The 24,313-nt window shown below is 47.2% G+C and overlaps 1 protein-coding gene across 6 annotated transcripts; it reads right to left on the bottom strand.

Moving 5' to 3' along the window:
- Positions 1-1,728: 1,728 nt before the first annotated feature.
- Positions 1,729-23,301, bottom strand: FBXO38 (F-box protein 38). 6 transcript variants are annotated; one of them, XM_048319813.1, is made up of 22 exons: positions 23,207-23,301; positions 20,963-21,107; positions 19,787-19,920; positions 18,548-18,711; positions 18,048-18,213; positions 17,578-17,715; positions 17,165-17,302; positions 16,711-16,804; positions 16,309-16,439; positions 15,876-16,046; positions 15,489-15,631; positions 14,428-14,653; positions 13,698-13,817; positions 12,851-13,030; positions 10,919-11,608; positions 9,147-9,247; positions 8,869-8,971; positions 7,747-7,913; positions 6,545-6,690; positions 4,946-5,049; positions 4,625-4,738; positions 1,729-3,662 (listed from the first exon to the last, which is right to left on the bottom strand). In XM_048319813.1, the coding sequence occupies exons 2-22, from the start codon at positions 21,088-21,090 to the stop codon at positions 3,484-3,486; spliced, it is 3,537 nt and encodes a 1,178-aa protein (XP_048175770.1). In that variant the 5' UTR covers positions 21,091-21,107; positions 23,207-23,301; the 3' UTR covers positions 1,729-3,483. The 6 variants fall into 6 exon arrangements, with proteins under 6 accessions (XP_048175770.1, XP_048175769.1, XP_048175772.1 ...); XM_048319812.1 differs by having other exon boundaries at positions 20,963-21,104; XM_048319815.1 differs by lacking the exon at positions 23,207-23,301 and having other exon boundaries at positions 18,548-18,635; positions 19,787-19,904; positions 20,963-21,080.
- Between the last annotated feature and the right edge of the window lie 1,012 nt (positions 23,302-24,313).

Genomic DNA, 24,313 nt, shown 5'->3' with positions numbered 1-24,313 from the left:
ACGTACACAGAACCAGCTAATGGGGTCCAGATCGTGTCCACCTCATTCCCAGCACGGATGAAAAGCAGGGAGCAGCTCCAGCCACGTGCTGCTTTGGGAGCAGGCAGCCCACACACGGCAGACTCTGACTCATTCCCACCCAACTTCGGGAGTGCTGAAGCCAAGGAGAGCATTTTCATTCTGGACCTGGCACCTGGAAACCCTTCCCCAGTTTAGGATCCCATTTTTCCCCACACTGGAGTTCCTGAGCCATCTCTGAGCACTCCCAGGCCAAAAGGCAGGAAAGCTGCTGCTTTCTTCTGCTATGAACTCAATAAAAAGATGCAAAAGCTTTTAGCTCTTTCAGGTTTTGTAGAACTCTTCCTGAATAAAGCCCCAGTTTATCTCCTGTCAGCACCCAGTGGCTGTTGAGGGGCTGAAGGGAGCTCTCCAGTTGATGGGTCCTGGTTTTGGCTGTCTTGTTGTCACATGCAGTGCACACAGGGCCAGGGTGTCCCTGTCACCCCCTGACAAGGGGTTGAGTTGGAATTGCTGAACTGGGAACTAAAAGTGGAAATCCTGGGCAAGGGGGAGGCTGCAGCTGCTCCTCACACCCTGAACAGCTCGGAGAGAGAGCAGGGGCAACATTCCTACCTCCATCAACTCCTCACAGCTTTTCCTCAAATAAAAACACTTCCAACATCCTCTTCTCTTTGAAACCCCAGCACTGATTTTGCCTTCCTCCTGAATCAGAGGGAAAAGCAACCCCCAGCACGGTGAACACGAGGCTTTGTGCCCCCTCTGCTGTGCCCACACACACTCTGGCCTTTCTCTGTTTACCATCTGTACTATTTAGATGACATTTCCCAGGCACCTGAGCATCTCCCAGCTGGGAGCTCTGCATCCTCTTCCAGGAGGAGCTGGGGGAAAAGCACTGCCAAAGGCAGCTCAGACTCATTTCCCAATCCCCACCTGCCTTTCCCAGCTGAAGGGACCTGGAAGTGCTCATTTTCCCTCAGAGACTGTGAGAGGAGACCCCTCTGACTGTGCACCTGCACTGGAGCGACAGAACCCAACCAAGGTTTAATTCACCCCGTGTTGCTGGGTCAGGGCCGACCCAGGGAAGAAATTCCTGTTGGATGTTTCCCCAAAGCCACAGCCAGGAGGCGAGCAGGGCACAGAGGTGATGCAGGCACAGAGTTGCCTTTATCATTTCCTTACCTTGTAGGTTAAATGTTCACCAGGCTGCCTTGGAGCTCCAGCAAAGCTTCCTTTGCTAGCCAGATGCAAACATTCCTGGTTTTGGGGGCTGGGAATGGATCCCAGTTTGTACTCACAGCAGCAGAGCAGAGCTGAAAGGCTCAGCTGGAATTCCTTGTGTTGCAGGAAGGTGGGAAGAGCAGGATCACTGTCCCCTCACCTGCAGGGACAGCAGCTGCTCCTCCTGCTGCACACCAGGGACAGGGGGGAGGAGAACACGGAAACATCTGGGATGCTCCAAGGAAAGTTCAACGGGGCAGAGCCAGGGAAGCCCTCCCTTGGCATGGAGATTGAATAGAAGTGCCCAGAACAGCCACAAAATGGAGAGAGGGGGAAGCTCAGAGGCAAAAGATCAAATCCCTGGCAGATCCCAGCTCCTCCCTCCCCCGGAGCCCTCAGGGATGGACACAGTGGACTCAGGCACTGGAGTAAAACGGGTGTCACATTTCAGAGGTCAAAACTACTGCAAGGTTCAACTGCTTCCAGAAATATTAAATATAAACAAACACTTTACTTGTGTAAATACTTCTGCAAAGGCTGGAGTTAGGAGATACCAGCCAGAGATCTGGCACAGTACTCCAGAAACTCAGGAACATTTTCTGGACTAAAATGGTAAATCTGACAGAATCAATGACTCAGAGGACTTGAAACACTTCTAGGAAGGGTCACAATTGTTTTGGCTGAATATCACTGAATACATTATCTATTGTTAATTAAATATAAGGGTTATAATAAACCATTGACTGTGATCCTGCATTAAAGCAAATTTAAAAACATTCACATTCTCTGGTGTTCTGTGCTGCACCTCCAGTCAGCACAGAGCAGGTGAAGAAATGCTGCTACCCCAAATCTCTTGCTGCTCCCATGAGGCACCATTCTCCTCCTCTTACCCCATGTATTTCTAGTTCCACGTTATCCCAAGAATTCCCACAGAGAGGCAGAGAAAACCAACACTGGCTTTGCTGTTTGAGCAGTTTGACCTCAATTTTACAGAGCTAAACGTCACAGAAATCCCCAATAGCCACATTTACCCCAGATTCAGAGAATCACCAGCAGGATGATGAGCAGAACTGGATAAAATGCTCTAAACTGTAGAGATTTTACCTCAGGAAGTGTCATTTTTTTTAGGCTGGAACACCAATTTTAAACAAGCATGGGTGAGAGACCAGGCCAGAGCTGGGAATTCAAGCAGCCACTTCCAGAGCTGGGAATTGGCCTCTCCAAGCCCTGGGCACCCTGTGAGTGCATTTTTACACCTGCACTGACAGCAAATCCCCCCCAGACCCCTGTGGGCACCATGAGCACCTTTCAATACACAACACACACACATTTTGGGGCAAATAGCAGCAGTTTTTACTGACCACATGGCAAATGTGCATTCAGGAGTGAGCACAACCCAGCCCCAAAGCTCCCTGGCTGTGTCACATGGACCCTGTGCAGCTCCACATCCCCTTTTCTACCTGCCTGAAGGGAAAGCTCAGCTTCCAGCCAGCCAGAATGGGCAGATTTATGTTCAACAGGGTGGAACCAACAATCAGCAACTTGATTTCCATAGTACAGAGTTAAATACACCACAAAAATGAAATCTAACAGTACAAAATTCTTGAGAACATTCTGTTTCCAAGGTGCTAAACATGGGGGGTTCCTTCCCCCCCAAAAATGGGTTGGATACCTCTAGAAACTACCACAGATCACCAAATTCTCTACATTTTTTTTTCCCTGCTTCTGGCCTTCTTTGCAACAGCTGGAGAATATTCTGACCCTTCCAAAAATGCACACAAGACACCAAGATTGTGCTCAACAGGTTTACTCAGACTGGACTCTTAAATGCTCAAGAAAAAGGCACAGATTAAAAGAGACTCTGATGACTCTTTTGAACACAGCAAATGGAATTGTTGTTTGTGAGGGAAAAAAAAATACTGCTATGAATTGCATGGGCTGAAAAGTTCAAATCTTCTTCCCCGTTCCTAATTATTGGCCTTCATTAAAATGGAACTTAAATTAAATTGTATAAACATATGAAATAAAGTCTCCGTATTAGGAAGGTGGTTTTTGTTTGTTTTTTTCCTCTATGTACAACTCTTAGTATACAATTTGTACTTTCCACTTTACATTTAACTACATCCTCCTGGCCAGAGGGAGAGCCGAGGGCGCCTTGGTGGGAAATGCTTTGCATTTGGAAAAAATCCTGCTTTTTCTTGGCCAGCAGTGCCAGGGGGAGGGAGGGCAGGCTGGGGGCACCCCTCAGATGTAATCATCCTCCACGGGCTCCCCATTGACATCACAGTAGTGGATGAAGATGGCCACGACCCTCTGGAACACCCCCTTCCTGACCTGGCGCAGCTCCGAGATCTCCTCGCCGATGGTCTCCATGCAGATGTCAGCCGAGAGCTGCCCCTTCCTCCTTGGGGCGTAGATGGTGGCTGGGGAAAGACAGCAAGGAAAAGGGGATGTTTCTCCCAAAAATATTCACCAGCCAGGCTGGTTTTGCATTCAGGCTTGGCAAAAGAGGCAAAGGGAAGAGTCTTCCCCTGACCGGGAACGTTCTCTCCTGCATTCCATGTATTTGAAAGTTTTCCATGGCTCCAATCCTCATGTCCAAATGTCTGGGAGTGAAATGAATCCCAGGGCATCACAAACCCTCTGCCTGAGGCCTCTCTGACTTAATTCCAGGTCATCCATTACTTCAATGTTCTATAAACAACAGCAATTAGGGATAAAGCAGCAGCACTCCCCTTATTTTTCATGGCTTTAACACCAGGACTCTTAATATCCTGACTCTTTAATCTAACACTTATCAATTTTTGGTAATTCAGGCCTCATACTGAACTACAAGCATTAAGTCAGGCTAAAATAAAATTAAATTACATCAGTCTAAAATAAAATTTTAAAAAGAAATTAAAAAATAAAACCAGAGAAAGGTATAGCAAAAAAAAAAAAAAAAAAAAAAGTCTCTTCCTTATCCTCTTGATATTCCTGAACTGGAGCTGGATAAGAATATCCAAACCAGGATCAACTAAAAATACCTCTAACGAAGATTGCAGGATGTTCCTAGTTAAGTAATGGAAGAACATATTTTTCTCTGCTACCCAGCAAGGTTTTTAATTGAGCCCCAGGCACTGCCTACCATCGTATTTTAGCAGACAAGCTCCTAAATAGAAAGAGCCACATCTACAATGAATTCTAACCCACATAATCTCCATTCCAGAGTTTTCAAGTAGTTTTTAACTCTTTTATGTCAAATTTCTGTGAGTTTTCTCACTTCCCTCCAGCTTACCTTAACAACAGATCTACCAAAACCAGCCAAAGGACCAGAAAACTGAAAAAGAAAGGGATGCACTGCCAAATAACCAAGTGGTGTGAGGAATCCAAGCAAGTTACTCACTCCTCTCATCATCCTCAAAGTCGTATCTGGCGTAGCTGTTGGGCTCTGCTGTCCTCAGGGACCTCAGCCAGGGGAAGTCAGTGATCATGGAGTAAGGAGCACCATCCACAATACCTGGGAGAGGGACAGGATGAGGATCCAGAGAGGAAAACATCACCCCTGCAGCACCAGCACTCTTAAATCCACAAAGCATCTCCTCACTTTATTCCCCCACTGAGCTGAGTTGCCCCTCTTTCCTCACAAGGAATATTCTCCACATCTCTGGTGACGAGGCAAAGCAAGAGGCTGAGCAGGAGCCCTCAGCTCTCCAGCAACTCTCACCTTCCAGGGTGTAAATGTCTCTGCCCCAGGGGTACTTGGGGTATTTCTTCAGGTCCTCTTCAGTCCTGGTGGCCTCAGGGAAGAACTCGTATTTAATCAGCTCTCTGGAGAGAAGGAGGGAGAGGTTACAGCCAGGAAATGGGAGACGGGAGGGAGGAAAAACCAAATGGGAAATCCTAACACACAACGTTTCCTTTAAGGAGCCTGAATCCGTGGAAAAACTCCCCCAGGACCCTCGCACCAAGTCAGCATCCATCCCTTCACTTGGGAGAGCAACCAGAGCCAACAGGGACAGGTTTAGAGCAGCTGGATGAGAGCCACTGGCTACAATTCCCTGCTGCTGGGAATTTTCAGGAGCTGACACTGACTGAACATCACCTACCACAGAAACCAACGCTATTTCCTGGAGCAAATTCCTTTTTAAAAGTAACTTGTTTTCAGCTTTGAAGATTTTTCTCAGCCATCCCAATGACTTCAATGTACGACTGCATTATTGCTGGATGAATGTGATGAATTATGTGGTTATTGCTGGAGAATTTATAGGATTTCCCATATGGGTTTACAATCTGTTTTATATTACATGTATCTTGACACTGGAATTTTACACTGCACCACCCAGAATTCAACCTTCAGTAGATTTTTTTTTTTTTTTAAATTTGGGTGACAGAATAGAGAGCAAGGCTGGAGCTGCAGCTGCTCCAGGACACCTTGGCAGAGTCCCTGGAGGGCAAATACTCCCTGGTCATGGTCAGCACTCCCTGGCCATGGTCAGCACTCCCCAGCTGTGGTCAGTACTCACTGGTTATGGCCAGCACTCCCTGGCCATGGCCAGCACTCCCCAGCTGTGGTCAGCACTCCCCAGCTGTGGTCAGCACTCACTGGTTATGGTCAGCACTCCCCAGCTGTGGTCAGCACTCACTGGTCATGGCCAGCACTCCCCAGCTGTGGTCAGCACTCACTGGTCATGGTCAGCACTCCCCAGCTGTGGTCAGCACTCCCCAGCTGTGGTCAGTACTCCCTGGCCATGGCCAGCACTCCCCAGCTGTGGTCAGCACTCACTGGTCATGGTCAGCACTCCCCAGCTGTGGTCAGCACTCCCCAGCTGTGGTCAGTACTCCCTGGCCATGGCCAGCACTCCCCAGCTGTGGTCAGCACTCACTGGTCATGGCCAGCACTCCCCAGCTGTGGTCAGCACTCCCCAGCTGTGGTCAGTACTCACTGGTTATGGCCAGCACTACCCAGCTGTGGTCAGCACTCCCTGGCCATGGCCAGCACTCCCCAGCTGTGGTCAGCACTCACTGGTTATGGCCAGCACTCCCCAGCTGTGGTCAGTACTCACTGGTTATGGCCAGCACTCCCCAGCTGTGGTCAGTACTCACTGGCCATGGCCAGCACTCCCCAGCTGTGGTCAGCACTCCCCAGCTGTGGTCAGCACTCACTGGTTATGGCCAGCACTCCCCAGCTGTGGTCAGCACTCCCCAGCTGTGGTCAGTACTCACTGGCCATGGCCAGCACTCCCCAGCTGTGGTCAGCACTCCCCAGCTGTGGTCAGTACTCACTGGTTATGGCCAGCACTCCCCAGCTGTGGTCAGTACTCACTGGTTGATGTTGGCTATGGTGTCCATCCAGCTCCGCACCCGCACCTTGTTGCGGACGTTGGGGGGGTTGCTGAACTCGTGGATGATGCAGATGTGGTAGGGGTAGGGGCCACTGAAGATCTTCTGCTCCAGAGTCAGCGTGTCCACCTGGGGACAAAGACTTGTGAGCACCAGAAACACAGGGATGGGGCTGCAGAGTCAACAGCAAACAGACATCGACCAAATCCCCAGAAAATGCAGCAATGAGAGGGAATTTTAACAACACAAATAAACACAGGATTGAGGGGAGCCAAACTTCCCCAGTGCAGCTTTGCCAAGTCAGCTTCTTGAGTACTGGAATTGGATGGGAAATGTCTCATTTCTGATGTGTTTCCCAACTCCAATGTGGAAATAAACTCCATACAGTTAAAGAATGGTCTAAAACTACATTCACTCCTCAGAATTTGGCTTAGGGGAAGGGGATCAGTGATTTGGATTTTTGTTTTCACCTAATGTTTTTACCATTGTCCTCTAACACCTAAAGCAAGAGGTGTAGCTTCAAAGCAAAGCTGATTTCATGGATTTTATGTCCAGTCAATTTTCCCTCCTTGGCAAACCAAGCCAGGAAAAGCAGGAGAGGAGCAGCACCACAGAGGGATAAAGTTAAACATTCTCAGCCTTCCAGGTCTTAAATTAAGCCCTCATAAATCCTCATCAGATGATTTAAACAACTCCCTAAATGTCCCTGTTCCAGCTCCTGCACAACCTGGGAGAGGAGAAGGTGGCTCCCAGTCCCACCAGTGTCCTGCAACACTTCAGCATCAGGAGGGGATGGTGCCTTCAGTATCCCAAACTCTGGTGCTCCTAAATCTAACAGGACATGGGTTAAGGATGTCAGATCCCTGTGCCTGATGCTCTGCTCACACACAGCTCCAAGGAACACCCAGGTTCTTACAGCTGGAGTGATTCAGTTTGAAATTAATTCAATGCATCCTATTTTACACTATTCTCTAATGCAATGAATACTGGAGAGAGTGAATTTTAATATTTAATCTATCAGAGTATCTTAAAATCCAAGTAGCAGATTCTGCAATAAAAGCCTTGCTGGGCTTTCAACAACCCAATTTCGGAGTTGTGTTGTTGTAACATTTCCTGCCTCAACTGCAAACCCCCTCCAGGCAGAGCTCCAGGGGTGCTCCCAGAGAATCCAGGCTGGCTCTGTACCTGCTGCATGGGACGAAGGTAAATGATCCTGTTCCTCTCTGGGGGCATCCTGAGGATCTGATCCAGGACCTGATCCATGTTGAGCTTCTTGCACTGGGCGTAGTCAAAGCGATTCACAACGGGGGCGTTTTCTACCTTCAAGTGTTTCAACACACGGCACCTTGTAGCTAGAAAAGAGCAAATAAAGGTATTAAAAGGAAATGAAAAACCTCAGGAGCCTCCTGTCGGAGAATTTCAAGGCTGGCAGGTTCAAAAGAAGGCAAACAAGCGATATAAGTACCAAAAAATTACATAAGTATAGCAGATATAGCCCAGCTCTTCATTTTTTCCATATTATCATCAAACTTTTCAGCTGTGAACTTGCCAGAAGTGGCCTTTTAAAAGGCCATGTCAAATATAATCTAATAACCTTTTTCTCCCTCTGTTTCCTTTCACTGAAATGGTCTGTGGGCTGCCACAACTTCCAAAATCAGCTCAACCACGGAGGATAGTGAAGCCACACAGTGGAAAACAAAACTGTTTCCCTTCTAGCAACGCTGCTCATGTAATCAAAATTTCCTTCCAAATCAATGTGTGCTCTACATACTCTGGAATAAAGAAGTAATTCCTTTATTTCTGCTAAGTAGCCAGATCCCATGTCAGAAGAAAAGGCCTTCATTTAGATGTTGCAGAAAACAATAAATGACCCAATCCAGGAGCAGTCACAGCCCGGCACGTGAAACCAATGTAACCTAAGTGCCAGCACTGAAAACAGATTTTTATCATGTCAAGGAGCAAAAGTACCATCCTGTCAGCTAAAAAATCTACAGGAGCATGAAGAAATGAGAGAAAAAACAAGGTACTCAAACTCATTTCATCAACTTCTAATTGTTGTATTGGCACTCTTCAATAAACATCTCATCTCCCTAATTGTCAGATCATTTCAGCTGTTGATTTCCAGATATTAATCTTTATTAAAGCTGTTATAAGAGACATGCAAAGTGGGAAGCAGCAATATTTGGAGTTCTAATTCATCACTAATGCAGCTGATGAATACAAAATGAGCAGTGGCCTGACTTGAATTCTTTCAGGAGTTTCCAATAATGCCACAGGGAAGAGGCAGCCCTGACATGAAGCACATACCATGGATGAACATCATTTTGGGGCAGTCTTTCAGCACCAAATCTGTTATTCCACAGTTGGTTAGTGTGATTCCTACGAGGTTTTTGGATTTCAAAGTCAGTACCTGGGGAAAATGGAAAAAAAAAAAGAAGAAAAAAATGTATGACAGGGTAAAAATGAAGGAAAAATAAACTGAATTTTACAAGATACAGGAGGATATTAATTAATGTAATACAGCTTCAGTTCCCAACAGGTGCTCATGGTGATAAAGCTGCAGGGAGTGAAAGAAAAGCCCTTACCTGAACATGATCATCCTCAATCACGGGGTCACTGGTACTGGTGGATTTGTCAGCTGTCCTTTTCCTCTTGGTGGTTTGCCTTGGCTTTGGCTTTGCTACTTCTGGAAACAAAAACATGGAAAAATCTCTCCTCTGCTCCATTTCAGGACAGCTGAGAACAGCCCACGAGAACTTTTCCCACACAGGTAAATCCAAACACCTGCCTGGCTTCAAAACAAATCTCTCCTTGCTCAAACCCCACTGTCAGGTTTGTGCTCAGAATTATTCCCATTAAATAACTTCATAGGGGACAACCCAGGAATGCTGAACCTACAGTGCAACACCACAGAAAGATGTGGAGCCAGGAAAAGGAAAGAAGATTCATGGTTAGGTTACACTTGGTTCTCTGCAGGAAACAGAACATCCTTGACAAATACAAGACCCAAAATAGCTTTAATGTTTAAATACTAGAAATTACCTCAAACTACTGGAAAATCTGTTCTTTATAACTGTCACTAAGTTTTTCCTAATATTGCAAAGGATGCCCAGGTATAAAATCCTTTAATGTTCCCAAGCTGCACCAGGGACCTCAAATTCCTGCTTGATTTAACAGAAGAGTCTTTGAAAAGAAATCACCACCAGCATTATTTCCAACAGGAGGAGAAAAAAAATTCCCTAGAATTAATTAATTCTCTGTCATTAAAAGATCAAAATGAGAATTTATTTTACTAAAACTAAGCTTTATTTGACTTAATTAAAACATGCCATGTGCACAAAGATCCCAAATTAATTACTAGTCATAAGGTAGAAAACAAGACATTTTAAATTTAATAGCAAGGTCTCTTCTTCAAATCTGAGCTGCATCTACCTGCAGAACCTCTGAGGTGATTTAGGTTTTGTTAACACTTGGGAGCATTAAATAAACTGGAAAAACACCAGGATATAAAGTGTTTGAATCATTCCATGTTAACAGAGGCAGGAATTTGCTCTCAATCTTCCCTTGCCTCCAACACTCACGGTTCTGTAAGCAGCACATTTCATCTTCCAGTTTCATTTCACCTGCCAGATATTCCCAGCAAAGAATCCTGGATATATGAGCTTGTGCCAGACTAAGGTGATTATTTTGGAAAGGAAGCATATTTGAAAGAAACAGCGAGTTCCCCTCTCACATCTGTTGTTTTCTCCCTTCATTCCAACCCTTCAGGGGTTTTATTTTATGTCAGATGAGCAAAACAATAATGTGAAGGATGAAGGTGTTTAAAAAAAGGACAATTTTCAGTAAGTTTGACCACCTTGCCTTAAACACCTGGAAGCAGCACCCAGTGCAGGTCCAAAAGCCCGGCTCAATTATAATTATGACTTTCTTTATTGGTTGATAAAGCACCAGCTATAACCTTTGCCTTCTTGTTCAGATCTAAGTGTAGCTGCTGCCTTTCCAGGGAGGATTTTAATGGGGAAACATTCATCATGTTTCAATGAATCACAGCCTTCACAGGCAGACAGAGCTACCAAAAAACTGCATTTGCTTTCCAAAGGAGTAAAGCAAATACTGGTTAGAATGTATGGAGAACATCAACAGAAAGCTGCATGGAGGAAAAAGTCAGTGGCACTTTCAGAGAAATCTGATTTCACCTGGTGATGGCACCTCTGTTCCATCAAGCTCTGACCCTTTCAAACCACTCAGGTTTAAATCCCTGACTAACAAGCTCCACATCAGAGCTCCCTGGAGAGCTCAGAGCTGTCTCACGGCAGCACTGCAGTTACTCAGCCGTTACTCTGTGTGTAAGTCCTACCTGGCTCTGACACCAGAGGCACATGGGACAGCCTGCTCCTGGCCCTGGTCAGGGGTCTCCGAGGATACTCCTCCTTGCAGTCCAGCTCCCAGCTCGGGGGCTGCGTGCTCTGCTCCTGGCTGCCAGCCCCACAGGCACTCCCACTAGTCCTGTCATCCCCGGGCTCTCCTGCAGCCCCACAGTCTGGCAGTGTCCTAAGTGCAAAGTCTGGCCCGTCCCTGCAGGCTCCACTCGTGGAGGGGCACTCCCCATCACACCCCCCGCTCGTCCTGTGCTGCGCGGCCCTGGAGGAACACCGGGAGCAAACGGAGCTCTCCTCAGGCTCCCTCTCACTGGAGCCTTCCCTTTTGCAAGGAGAGCAGCCACAGTGCCTGGACTCCTCTCCAGCTGCTGGGCTGCTGCCAGCAGAGTGGCTCTGGGCTGGCTGGGCACAGTCAGGACTGGGAGAAGCAGCGCTGCAGGAGCTGGCTGTTGCCGTGGATCCCGGAGCGCTGCTGCAGCTGCCGTAGGAATCCTTGCTCTTGCTCCTCTCGGGCATGTCACTGGCTGCTTTCATGTCAGCTTTGATCTGCTCGCTGGTCACCTGGCAGCCCTTCTCACAGCTGCTCTCCTCACTGGGGAACTGCTTGGCCTGGCCCCCGTGGCTGCTGCTGCATCTCTTCCGCAGGGGAGTCTTGCCTTTGCCGCTCACTGCAGGAGCGAAGGGAGGGACAACAGTGAGAAAACCTCAAATCAATGTCAGTGTTACTCTGCTGAAGGCTACTGAAAACACATGAAAGCCCAGAGGCCAACGACAATCTTCCCAGGAATGGGAATCATTAGTATTTGTAGCTGTTGCTGCATCTTTGTAATGTCCTGCAGCTATTTTTGGAGACATGTGCTGGAGGGTTTGTCACATAAATCTGTCAAATTGTCCCAGAGCAGCTCACTGTCACACAGGCACAACAATATGAAAGGCACACTGACATCAGAGTCAAAGAATATGCAATGGTTTGGATTGGAAGAGACCTTAAAGCTCATCCAGTGCCAGCCCTGCCACGGCAGGGACACCTTCCACTGTCCCAGGCTGCTCCAAGCCCCAATGTCCAGCCTGGCCTTGGACACTGCCAGGGATCCAGGGGCAGCCACAGCTGCTCTGGGCACCCTGTGCCAGGGCCTGCCCACCCTCATAGGGGGGGATTTTTTCCTAATATTTAATATAAAGAGGCTTCTATTTTCTTAAAGGTGAGGAATCAAACAGGAATGGAGACAGGACTGAAGTTCACATTTCAGCAGCAACCCTCAGCTCCCCCTCCTGGGTCTGGGCAGTGCTTCCAGCAGTAACAGCAGCCTCAGCTCACAGGTGAATAAAAGCCCCCACTGAGCAGTGTACAAATCATAACAGAACTTAATCCCAGGATCACTGAAGTTGGAAAAGCTCTCCCAGCTGTGCCCGATGCCCACCTTGTCCCCAGCCCAGAGCACTGAGTGCCACCTCCAGCCCTTCCTTGGACACCTCCAGGGATGGGCACTCCAAACCTCCCTGGGCAGCCCCTGCCAAGGCCTGAGCACCCTTTCCATGCAGAAATTCCTCCTTAACACCTACTGTCTTAATCCTCTTAGCTCATTACATACCCCAAACCCCAAATCCCCAATATTGGCAGTACAAATGTCGATAAAAATTCTGTCCAAACACAGATTATTTCCCCCCTCAAACCAGAACTGACATCCACACTGGGGGCTCACAAGCATGATAAATTCTGTCCACTTGGGAATCCCAAAGAGGAGCTGCAGGTTTCTGATCAGTGCAGCACCACTATTTCTGTTTCTGTACAACATCTGTGATTTGAGCTCAAAATATGTCCTTACACCTTCACTCTACATTCCAAACTGAGCTAGAAATGAACCTGAACCAGATGGAAAGACTGAAGCTTACAAATAAATGTTGCACACCTGAAGGTTCTCTGGTTTCCACTGGATCCCTGCTCTTCTCCTCCCCATCTGAGTAATTCTGTGCAATGCTGTTGGAGATGCAGGCTCTGGAAGTGCCCATGTTTTCCTCTTCATCCTCACTGTCTGAATCATGGATGGTAATTGGAGCTGCTTTTACAACAGGTTGAATTCCACTTGGTCCTGAGAAGGAGAATATCAACAGTTCATGTACAAATTAACCAAGCATGGATTAAAGGGTTGAAGAACTTTCTACACTGCTTGAAAAAATGGTAAGAAATTAATTTGAGCCAGTTTAACTACCCGTTCTGTGGCTCCCTCATTAAAATCTAAATGGGAGAAGAGCAAAATAACTGCATTTCAGCATTAAAGCATTCTGGTTTGGAAGAGAAGAGTGGCACAATGGAATGCTACTTCAGGTTGTTAGGATATTCAGTAGAAAATGTTATTGTCCAGCAAAAAGTGGCAATAAAAGAAATCAAGACTGCCTTGTGCCAGTAATACAAATTCAATTAACACTGGAACCAGTTGTCCTGGCTTGAGAAAAAGCAAAAAAGAACCCAAGTGCTGCAGTGAAAGAAGTAAGGCCATGAACACCAACAGAGCAACAGGACAAGCTCATTCAGGCCTTGACTTTCATTATACTGAGCACAAAAATCAGGATTTAAGGTCAAGGTATTTCCCTGCATATGTGAGGAAAACTCTGGGCTGTAACACAGAATAAATTAAGATATGCTAACATCATCATTCCAAACCAGACAACCCAGCTGAAGCAAAACCAGACTTACAATGGAAAATGAATCCCTCAGGGAGATACCAAGAGATGATTTCTTCCCAAAGCCAGAGTTACCTGCTTGCTCTTCATCCACCTCCATGGGAACAACAGCCTGGCTGGGAGCTGGCAGCTCGTTCTGGGCCTGCCCAGCAGCCTCCCCTTCTTCCTGTGCCACCTCCTCCATCTCATTCAGGGCTGGAAAGGGCAAGAGGAGGTCAGGGATAGGAAAGAGAATGAAGAGAGCCCTCAAGCACCCACAAGAAATAAATAATAGCTGCCTTGATTCCCTTGATGAGCCTCTGGGTTGCACAAAGTCTCTCACAGATTTGTTCTACATCTCTGTAGCTAAAGCCCAGCCTAACTTTCGGGGTTTAGTTCACTCAGATTTTCCCCTCCTCCTCAGAAGTTTTGTTCTATGCAGAGAGCAGCATAACCAGGATTTACATTTTCATTCCCTCCAACGACTTCAGTCTTTGCTGGGAAATATTAAAAATACACCAGCAGCACTGGGATGTTCTCCCAGCTGTGCCCTGAGGAGTCCTGGCACTTCCCCAGAGGATGTCACACGGAGCCTACAGCTGCAGTGACAGCCAGCTCTGCACTGTGGCAGCTTTTATCACCCAGATGTGGCACAGAAAAGATTCAAACTGCACACCAGGAGCTGAAAGAGCAACGAGCTTTCAATGCATATTCCTATCTTCACCAGGAGCCTATGTGAGGGGGAATGCAGATAAAATCACCCCTCAAAGTACCCCAAGGATTACCCTCAGCTGCAAATCTCCCCCAAAAGGTGCCCTGGGATTACCCTCAGCCCCAATCTGCTGCTCCTCAGCGGGGCCCTCCTGGCGCAGCTCGTTCTCCTCGTTCTGCTCGTTGGGGTGCTGGTGGTTGTTGTGGTGGATGTTGGGGTTGTTGTTGTTGTTCTGGTGGTTGTTGTTGTTGTCATTGTCATTGTTGGAGTTCTGATTGCTCACCAGGGCAGAGGAGACCCCAATTCCCGTGCCTGCACTTAGGCCCACACGAGCACAACCCTGGAAACAAAGAGCAGGAATTCAGATTTGAAAACATGGATTTGTTATGTCAACATTCCCTGATGGCAACAGGAAAACCACTCTGCTGGAATTGTCTGTGAAAGGGAAACTGTCTCTCAGATTTCCTGACTGCACATGTCCATCTTCAGGTTGGCAGCTCAGAAAATTGACAGTTAAACTCCCAATGAAAGGGAACTCCTCAAAGCACTTAATTTTAATCTATTAATTGTGTTAATCTGTTAATTTGCTGTGGGATCATTACATCAACACGAACAGCAGATCAGAGTCTCCCCAGCACACAGCAGCCTCAAGGCACCATCAATGACCACAGGAAGCAGGTTTTACATGGGCCCTTTCCATTCCATGCCAGCAGCTTACCAAGGATTTGTGTTACAGTGTGGGAGGGGACAACGTGAAGAAATAAATTCCTAAGCTTTGAAAACACTTCAAAAGGGAAACTACCCCCATTTCACCCAGTAAAAAAAATCATAAAAACCTCTTAGTATTGTAAAGAGAGGCCTAAGAAGAAAAAATAATGTCCAAAGCAGGAGCACAGTGAACTATCAGCAGAGATCTTGACAGAATGAGTGAGTTTTATTTTCTGGTCACACGTTCACTCCTTGCCACAGCTCCCATCTGCAGAAGCAGCACCACTTTCCTCAGCAGACCACGCTAAAAGCAACTGCAAACCAAAGTAATTTCTTACCAATCTCCTTAAATAATGACAACTTTGAAAAGACTGCACAGCAGCAGGAGCACACCGGATTGCCAATGAAACGGAAACAAGTACAAATCCTGGCAACAAGAAAAAGCCAAAGCATCCTGTGGAATTTACCTTTGGAGGCTCTCTAAACATCTGGTCCAGAGAAATAAACTCCAAGCTTGGCAGTAACTCGATGAACTGACTGAAAGAGTCCAGCTTGATGGCGTGGCACCTCACCAGGGTCAGGTCAACCAGGCGTGTCCACCTCGAGTGATCTGGGAACACAAGAGAGGCCGTTCCTGAGGGATTCCCACCTCACTCCTTGTTCATTACTCCCTTTTCAGATCTGAGAGCAGCATCCTCTGTATCTCCATCCTGTTCCCAGCATCACCATGGCCCCAAAGCAAGCATCATCTACTGTACTTACTAACAACAGAACAAGCAGTACTAGAGCAGAGAAATTCTGGTTTAGCACAGAAATTCATAGAATAGCTCTGAAATTTCAAAGGTGTGCAATACCTGTGATCCAATTATTTGGGTTATGTAGATGTGGGCAGTTGTAAATGACCAGATACTTGATGAAAGAAAAAACTTCATTTACAGCTTTCATACCAATATCTGTAATAATTCCTGGGTTTTCAACCACATCAGCCAAGCCGTACCTCACCAAGTCCGTACTCGTCATTTTACCTATAGAAGAGAGAGGAGCAGACACAGCAGTAAATTTGCCTTTTATAGCAGGATTTTCTAACTCCTTATTGATCAGATCATTCCTTTAATAAAGCTGAGCTTTGCCAGTTTCAGGAAGTGAGGAAAACCAGATTTGGCTGTATGAGATCAGCAGCCTCAATACGTGCAACATTAATACTCTTATTAATCACCGAGAACGCGATTGAGAACAGAGCAATTTATGTAATCCTTATGGTTTTTATGTACATAGAAAGTGTCATACACTGTAGTAAAAACTCATCAACGTAGCCTAGGTGAAGAGTTTCAAACTGTGGGAATTCCAGTTCAGCCATCTTCAAAGCAGAAAAAACACCGTCTTTGGTCAAGGAAGGCTGGATCCGCACTTCGTGCAACCTGCAGGGAATTCAAAATTGCTCCTATCAAAATTCAGGCCACAACACAGAAAACACTCCAGAAGGTGCCCTGTCCTAATAAAATCAGAGAATTCTTCCAGCAATGGCTGGATTCAGAGGGTATTTGCAGTTATTTTAATCACAGAACACTCCTGTTATGCAAAGTTTAAATGTGTATTCCTTAGACTTTGACAGCTGTTGTCTCTTGGACATCATTCCTAAGACATTTATTTTGAAAAAGGAGAAGCAAAGAGACATCTGAAGGGAGGTACCTTCGTGCAGCAGTTATGATGAGGTAGCCAAGATCCACTTCAAGTGCATTCTTGCAAGCTCCCAGTACTATAGTGTGCAAATTCCTGAAACCACCTGGCAAATAAAGAACACCCTTCTTACTCTTCAGTCTCACACCACAGCCTTCAGCCCGACACATTTGCACCAGTGTTGTCTTGACCTTTTTTAGCAAAGCAAGAAAACAAACACTTGCACCCAACTCCTCCAATCCTGGTTCTGCTCACCAATAAGTGCAGCTCATTAAGTGTTAATTGCAGTTAGAATATCAAAATTACACCCAATACAGAACATATTTAGCCCCCTGATGATAGTTCCAAACTTGGAAATAACAGTCAGGAAAGGATATGCTACAGACAAAAAAACCTCCAGAATTTGCTAAAGCTTTAATTTATTTATTTATTTTTGGTGAAGTGTGAGGGATTAGGAGTTTCCCACCTGATCTCCAGCTGTCTTCTACCACGTGCTGGATAAGTCCTCCAAGAAATGGAACACGGACCAGTTCCAAGTGCTCCAGATTCCTGGCAGAAGCCAGGCCTGTCACCAGGGGAACGTACTTCAGAGAGTTTGTGGGTCCTGCACACAACAAGGCCAGAAAGACAAAGCAGATTGTTCACTTCTCCCTGAATTATGCCATGGAAGAATCAAAACACATCCACACACGTCCCTCCAGAGCAGGAAGTCAACAGAAGCACACAGCACCAAGCAAGGGATAGGACAGGGAGAGATTTCTGTCCAACACCACAAATCAAGCAAGGGTTGATCTCAGAATGTGGAATTCCAAGACTTTAACAGAACCAGATTTCCTACATGCTCTACCATCCCCTTCAGACAGGAAGAATCCCTCTTACCAGCACAGTTCCTCATGACAAAAGCACGTAAGCTGATACAAAGGAAATCTTTAAAAGGCTGTGGTTTGGTGAGTCTCACCCACTTCAAATAAAGGTGCCTCAGCATTGGGATACAAGGAATCTCAGGGACATTCACCCCTAATAATACATAAACAAAACAAACAAACATTTTAAACAAGCTTTAAACCATTCAGCTGCATGACAAATTGCTGGCTTTCAAAAGGAAGCTTTTCTGTGCTTTGTGGCAAGTGAGAAAAGCTGTGAACACTTGAAACACAAGTTCTTCACCTTGGTTTGGCAATAATTCTTTAGAACTTGCCCTCTGCACCTGCTATCAGATATCCAGCTAAGAGCTCCAAGATGCCACAGCCCAAACTCCCTCTCCTCAAAAGAATTACAAATTTGCAGAATTTCAATGCCTTTAAATCCACCTGTGTTGAAGCCAACTACTTCACCACGACCACACTCACCTACTAAGTGCAAAGTCTGAATTTTAGCTCCTATAGGAATTTTCAGCTTGTTCTCAGGAGGAATTGGAAAAGCACCATTACGATTACGAAACTTCCCTAAAATGTGGACTTGGGGCATGTATGTCCAAATAGCTTCCACCAGCTCTAAATGAGAGGTCTCAACACCCTGGATAAAAGGAAGCAAAGCAAATGCTCTAACACCAGTTCAACAACAACATCCTCTTTACCATGTAAACTACAGAATGCAAGCTTAAATCACTTAATTTCTAGCAAGACTTGTCTTTTTAAAAGCAGAGGGATCAGAGCTTTAATTCACTGCTGGGCTTAAGAGCACCTGGGATTGCCAGTGATGCGACTGAAAACAGCTGTCATTGGCAAATAGGGTCACAATTAACTGCTCCCTGTGCAGCCAGGTCTAAACCAAAGCCCCAGAAGCACCAAGTCCTTGTCACAACTTTTAACAGTGCTGAAGGAGGTTCTCTCCCCAGCCAGCCACTCACCAGCAAATTTGGACAGGCCTGCAAAGCCTCTAAAACTCCAGGAATGCTGAAAGCTTCGTGGCCACGGACTCGGCGCCTTTCCAGATACCTGGGATGAAGACCATAAAGTTGTTCAATGTCTGGCATCTTCCTCAGCAGCGTTAGGAAGCTGGAATCAGTGAAACCTAAGACAACAACAACACATTTGGTATTGGTGTGGCAGCAGACACTCAGCTGCGAAGGGAAAGCCGAACACACTTCTCTCTGTATGTGGCAGTACCAGTTCTGTGATGCTGAAAGATGCACTTGGTGAAGCAACAGCTTTTCTTTTACTTCCACATTCTAGAAATCATGACCTAAATACTCTTCTGCCTTGAATTTTGCAGGTTTGCTACAGGTTTCCTTCAGTGGAGCAGCATGGCTGCAAGGGTTAACTGTGCTCTCTCCCTCCTCACATGAAGGCTTGTGTGCCTATTTTTCCTGGAATTCCATTTATCAACTCCATGGCTAAAAAAAATCCCAGCTGGGTCCCTTATTTCAGTTCATTATTCACCACAGCTCACATTTCTCACAGAAACAGGATGGTGTCTTAAAGCAAGGATTTATTTTATTCTAGTGTAGTTCAGCACATAAAAAGGATTTTAACTGGGTAAGTTGCCTGTATTTACACCAATTTTAGGTTAGGTCTAAACACTTGCCTAATACCAGCCCTAATCAATATCAGTTTGTAAATTGTCTAATTTTTTTAGTTCTGTCCCCCACCAAATCCCAGCAGTGCAATTTAAACCCAACAGAAATCCTGGTACTCACAGGGTTCACCTAGATTGACACATTTATCTATTGATCTGCAGGTGACTCGAGGTGTGACATCAAAACTTATCCTCACATTGTTAAGTGCTGGCAGATGAGTTGCTCTCTCATTCCACTGCATTTTTTGCTGCCTGCATGCAAACAGCCTCTTCATGGCATAACCCTTGGATAAACTCCCTTCCAACAATCAGACAAACACAGATTGTATTGACAGGTGGCTACAGAGCACCCCCAGTCACAGAATCACAGAATGAACTGGGCTGGAAAAGACCTTTGAGATCATCAAGTCCAACCTATGACCTAACGCAGCAACACCCAAAATTTCTATTTACACACAGACAGAAACTTGGCAAACCATTCCTCAAGGCAGCCACCCAAAGGAACGGAACATCCAAGCAATCTGAGGTTTCTTTGGTACAGGTAAGTGGCAGGGAGCAGCAGGGGGCTCACCTGTGGGCATGTACTCCCACCAACGCCCCGCACACAGATCCACCACCTTCACCACGCGCAGGTACAGCGTCACCGCCTCCTTCAGCTTCCGGGACAGGCATTCCATGCACATGATATCCTGCAAGGGAAGGTACCTTGGGAGAGCAAAAACAGCCCTGCTTTAGCACAGCTGCAGCCCTCAGCACCTGTCACAAGCCAAAGCCTGGCTGCAGCCATGTTGGGGTTTCTAACACTGCACGGTGGCTGCTCAAGCAGAATTTTCGGGCTGCGCTCTCATGAAATGTGGAGTTCTGCTAAGCAGAGTGACTCAGCAGTTTCTGACGCTGAATGCAGAACATTCATACAAATACAATATTAAACACACAGATGAGTTAGTTCTCTAATAAATCATAGAATCACAGAATGTTTGGGTTGGAAGGGACCTTAAAGCACATCCAGTGCCACCCCTGCCATGGGCAGGGACACCTTCCACTGTCCCAGGCTGCTCCAGCCCCAATGTCCAACCCGGCCTTGGGCACTGCCAGGGATCCAGGGGCAGCCACAGCTGCTCTGAGCATCCCGTGCCAGGGCCTGCCCACCCTCACAAGGAAGGATTTTGTCCTTAAATTTAATTTAAACCAACCCAAACCCTGCTGACCAAGCCACTTGCCTCAACAGGTTTAATTAAGTTACTTCTATTTTCTAGCACATACTGCAAGCTCAATTTCAACTATTGTGGAGCGTTTCTGTTTCCAAAGAACTTGGTGAGGTGCTACTTTTGGATAATAGGGCTGAGTGAGCATCTGGGAGAACGACTTTGCTGCAGGGGAGGTCACATCCTCATCCCAGATCCCTTCTGCAGCTGCAACAATTCCCAATCATCTCAACTGTGCCCTACCCAAGGTGTATTTCTGCTCTAAAATCAATATTTATAACAGAATTTGTTCATTTATTTCTTATTCATTCTAACATTCATAAATTAATTTTCAGTTTCCAAATGAATTTTGGGGACTGAAAAAAACATTTGCCATCCTTTTTTATCCACCAATTCACTCGTGGCACATCCACAGTTTCCTGCGTGTCACATCCAGAGTTTCCTGCGTGTCACAAAGTTTCCTGTGTGTGCAGCTAATGTTGGAAAAAAGGTAGAGAACTGTAAAATAATAAGCACTAAATAATTTCTGCCAGGCTGCTCACCTAAAGATGTGGCAAAGCACCTCATGAGAGAGTTGGTTCATGTAATCTTTTGGCTCCTCAGCTTTGGTAGAGCCTGCCCCTTCCCTGCTCACTGCGCTCGCTTTCACAGTTTTCCGCCGGGGCCCCATCTCTGCACCGAGTTCTGCTGGGAGGAAATGGGCACAGAGTTAGGAAATTCAGGGCAACTGAAAAACAACAGGGACAGAGAAGAGGAGGAAGCAGCAGTTAAGCTTCAAAAAACAAGTTGTGGTTTGATTAGACAGAAGGGCTCAGACATAACCTGCGGATGATCAGACAAACCGGACAGACCCTCTCAGCTGAGGGAGTCACAAAGAGGGAAATCTCCACAGGTTAGACCAGAGATCAGTTCTTTTGCTGAAGAAAAAGTCTTCAGACTTCAGAGATTCCACCCTGGAATGAGTCACAGGAAAGTTGTGCAGAGATCACCAACTCAGCACCAACGACAACGTTCCAGTGAAAAATAAAAGCCCAAAGTCTCTGTCCAGCAGGAAAATGATTTCTTTTTCCTTGTTGAAAAAATGGGCTCCTGCTGATCATTCTCCAAAAATGCCCTACTAAAACCCCTCAAACCAGCTCCTCTTCGAGGTGAGGACACCAAGGAAAATATTCAGGTTGCTGAGTTAAAGATCAAAGCCATAGAAAAACTGAGAGTCATTGTGTGAAAGCAAGGTGCAGGATCCTCTGTTCCTTCCTGAACTGTGTCCATCCACACTGCAGCACACACAGGCACAGCAGCCACAACAGCTCCTTTAAGAACACCCACAATTATAATGAGAAGCAACAAATAGGCAACTAAAATTAATATGAACTTAGTGCTAACAGAAAATCACCTTCTGCAGATGCTGAGAGATCCTTTCATCACCATATCTGGCAAGGATTTATTTTATTCTAACATAAGGACAAGAACGAGGAGGGCAAACCATCACCAGCTCAGTGAACCCGAGTTTAACAGGTTGGATGCCAAAATTCAGTGGATTGAGGAAAAACAACTGGTCAAAAAAGACAGATTTTGGAAAAGGCCTCTGTTGCAGCCTCTCTGTGATGGCAAAATTTGAAATATTGACAGCCTCACTGTGGTCTAACTACTGCAAAACACGTGGTTTCACACATTTTGGGTGCACTCTAAGTTAATAACTGCATGTTGCCATGATGTGATTTTAAAGGGGGATATTCAAATAACTAAATCCCCACCTTGTGCCTGTGATCTCTGCTCCTCTGGACTGGGGGAATTCTCCAGCCAGGAGTGAAGACCCTGGGTTTTTCTTTTCCGGGCAGGCTGGAAGGGCTCAGTTAGGGGTGATCAACCTCATAAAGCCCCAAACTAATTATTTATAAACTGAATTCCAAGGAAAGCAAGCATTACATGGATTCTCAGGCACCTGGGATAACTCAATTTGAACAGAAGGCAGGACATAACCTAAAAAATTCCAGACTGACACAGCCACGAGCTGGGTACAATCCAGCAGGAAAGAGAACAACAGAAGGACTAGGACAAAAGGCAAGAGAAATAAAAATATTAACGACCAAAGCAGGAAAAATCCTGCTAGACACAACTGCAACAGCACAACCCGCCCCTGCCATGGAGGGGAAAAAGAAGGATTTGTCTCTATGAGTCTGCAGTTTCTGCACAATAAAAGCTCCTCCTGGGGCTATTCTGAGAGAACGAGCACAGCTTTAACACCTCATTCTATATTAGCCAGCTGACCTCATTTAAAAATAAAAAACAAATCTCCATAGCAAAGAGCTTTATATATGCAATAAACCAAATGGGATTTTGCGGCCCCCGCCTCAATTAATTCCCGACAATAAAGGTCGGATGAAACAACAGCTCGACGTGCTCCATTCTTGATGAGCAAATACCCCACGGACCTTAAAAACCTTAAAGAACCACGGGGAGACTCCGCAGAAACGAAAAATGAGGTAAAACGCGGCGAGAGCAGCCAGGGCCGGCCTGGCAAGCGCCGGGTACAGAGGGGCGCTCCCTAAGGAAAGGGGAAAACGCGAGGCCGCGGTGATCTGTGCCCAGATAAGCGAGAGAAAGACAGGTTTCCCCCCAGCCCCACCGCCGCCGTTCCCTCACGGGGAGGCCCCCAGGGCCTGTGACAGCGGGGCCGGCCCGACGCCGCGGGGCCGGCAGGGGGCGGCAGCCTCCGTGTCCCCGCCCCGCCGCCGCCAGGGGCCGGGCCCGGCGCGTCCCCCTCCCCTGCCCCTCGCTGCCCTCACCTGCCCTCGCTCCCCTCGCCGCCCTCGCCCCGGTTGTGGCCGCGGGGGAGCCCCGGCCCCGCTTCCTGCGCGGCCCCTTCCGCCAGCGCCGCCGCGCTTCCGCTTCCGCCCCGCGCTTCCGCTTCCGCCCGCGCTTCCGCCCCCGCCCCGCCGCCATCTTGAGCGTGGCACCGCCCGGCCCCGGCGGGGCGAGCGCTGAGGGCTCCGGGGGCTCCGGTTCGCCGGCTGCGCTCGCTCAGCACAGAGCGAGAGGGATGTGATTCAATAAAAGTGTTCCGGCAGCGCGCAGTTACAGTCACAGCTGTGCCGAGCTGGAGGGACACACGGGAGTCACCGTGGATGGAGCTCGGAGCAGCCTCGGCTGTGGGAGGGGTCCCTGCCCGTGGCAGGGCTGGGATGAGATGGGCTTTAAGGTCCTTCCAACCCGAACCATTCCATGATCACCCAGTGCAGCTCCTGGTCCTGCCCAGACCCCCCAACAACCCCAGCCTGGGCATCCCTGGCAGCGCTGTCCAAACGCTCCTGGAGCTCTGGCAGCCTCGGGGCCGTGCCCATTCCCTGGGGAGCCTGGGCAGTGCCCAGCACCCTCTGGGGGAAGAGCCTTTCCTGATATCCAACCTAAACCTCCCTGACCCAGCTCCAGCCATTCCCTGGGTGCTGTCCCTGTCCCAGAGAGCGGAGATCGGAGCTGCCCTCGGGAGGAGCTGCAGACCCCGAGGAGTCTCCCCTCAGTCTCCGCAAGCTGAACATTCCAAGTGCCCTCAGCAGCTCCTCCATGGCCCCTCCAGACCCTTCCCATCCCCGTGTTCCTCCTTCAGATGCTCTCTGGGAGCTTTGTAAGTGATTTTTCGTGGAGAGTCTTTACCCTGTGCCCAAAACTCCTGCCTGTTGCCTTTCCACGTGTATTTGCAGTATTATAAAGGTTTATACTTAAGCCATGTTTTAATCAGTGTGTTTGGGTGGATCTCAGCAGAAATCACAATTTCCTCAACATTTTAAAGTCATGTTTCATGCAAACCCCAAGGGATTGGGTAACAAGGCTCATTCGTCACCCAGCAGACTGTTTGTGAGTTACTTTTTGTGAATGACAGCCTGCAAAGACTCAGC

The sequence above is a fragment of the Corvus hawaiiensis genome, chromosome 15 (genome assembly GCF_020740725.1).
Source record: "Corvus hawaiiensis isolate bCorHaw1 chromosome 15, bCorHaw1.pri.cur, whole genome shotgun sequence".
Taxonomy (NCBI): Eukaryota; Metazoa; Chordata; class Aves; order Passeriformes; family Corvidae; genus Corvus; species Corvus hawaiiensis.
Note: the sequence above shows the minus strand (reverse complement) of the source record. Positions and strands in the feature narration are given on the sequence as shown.

Coding starts and splice junctions, on each gene's coding strand:
- FBXO38 (XM_048319813.1), bottom strand. CDS start 21,090: ATGGGGCCCCGGCGGAAAACTGTGAAAGCGAGCGCAGTGAGCAGGGAA. Junction 17,716..18,047: donor TCAGACTTTGCACTTAGTAG/GTGAGTGTGGTC, acceptor ATGTATTATTAG/GGGTGAATGTCCCTGAGATT. Junction 16,440..16,710: donor ATCATAACTGCTGCACGAAG/GTACCTCCCTTC, acceptor AATTCCCTGCAG/GTTGCACGAAGTGCGGATCC.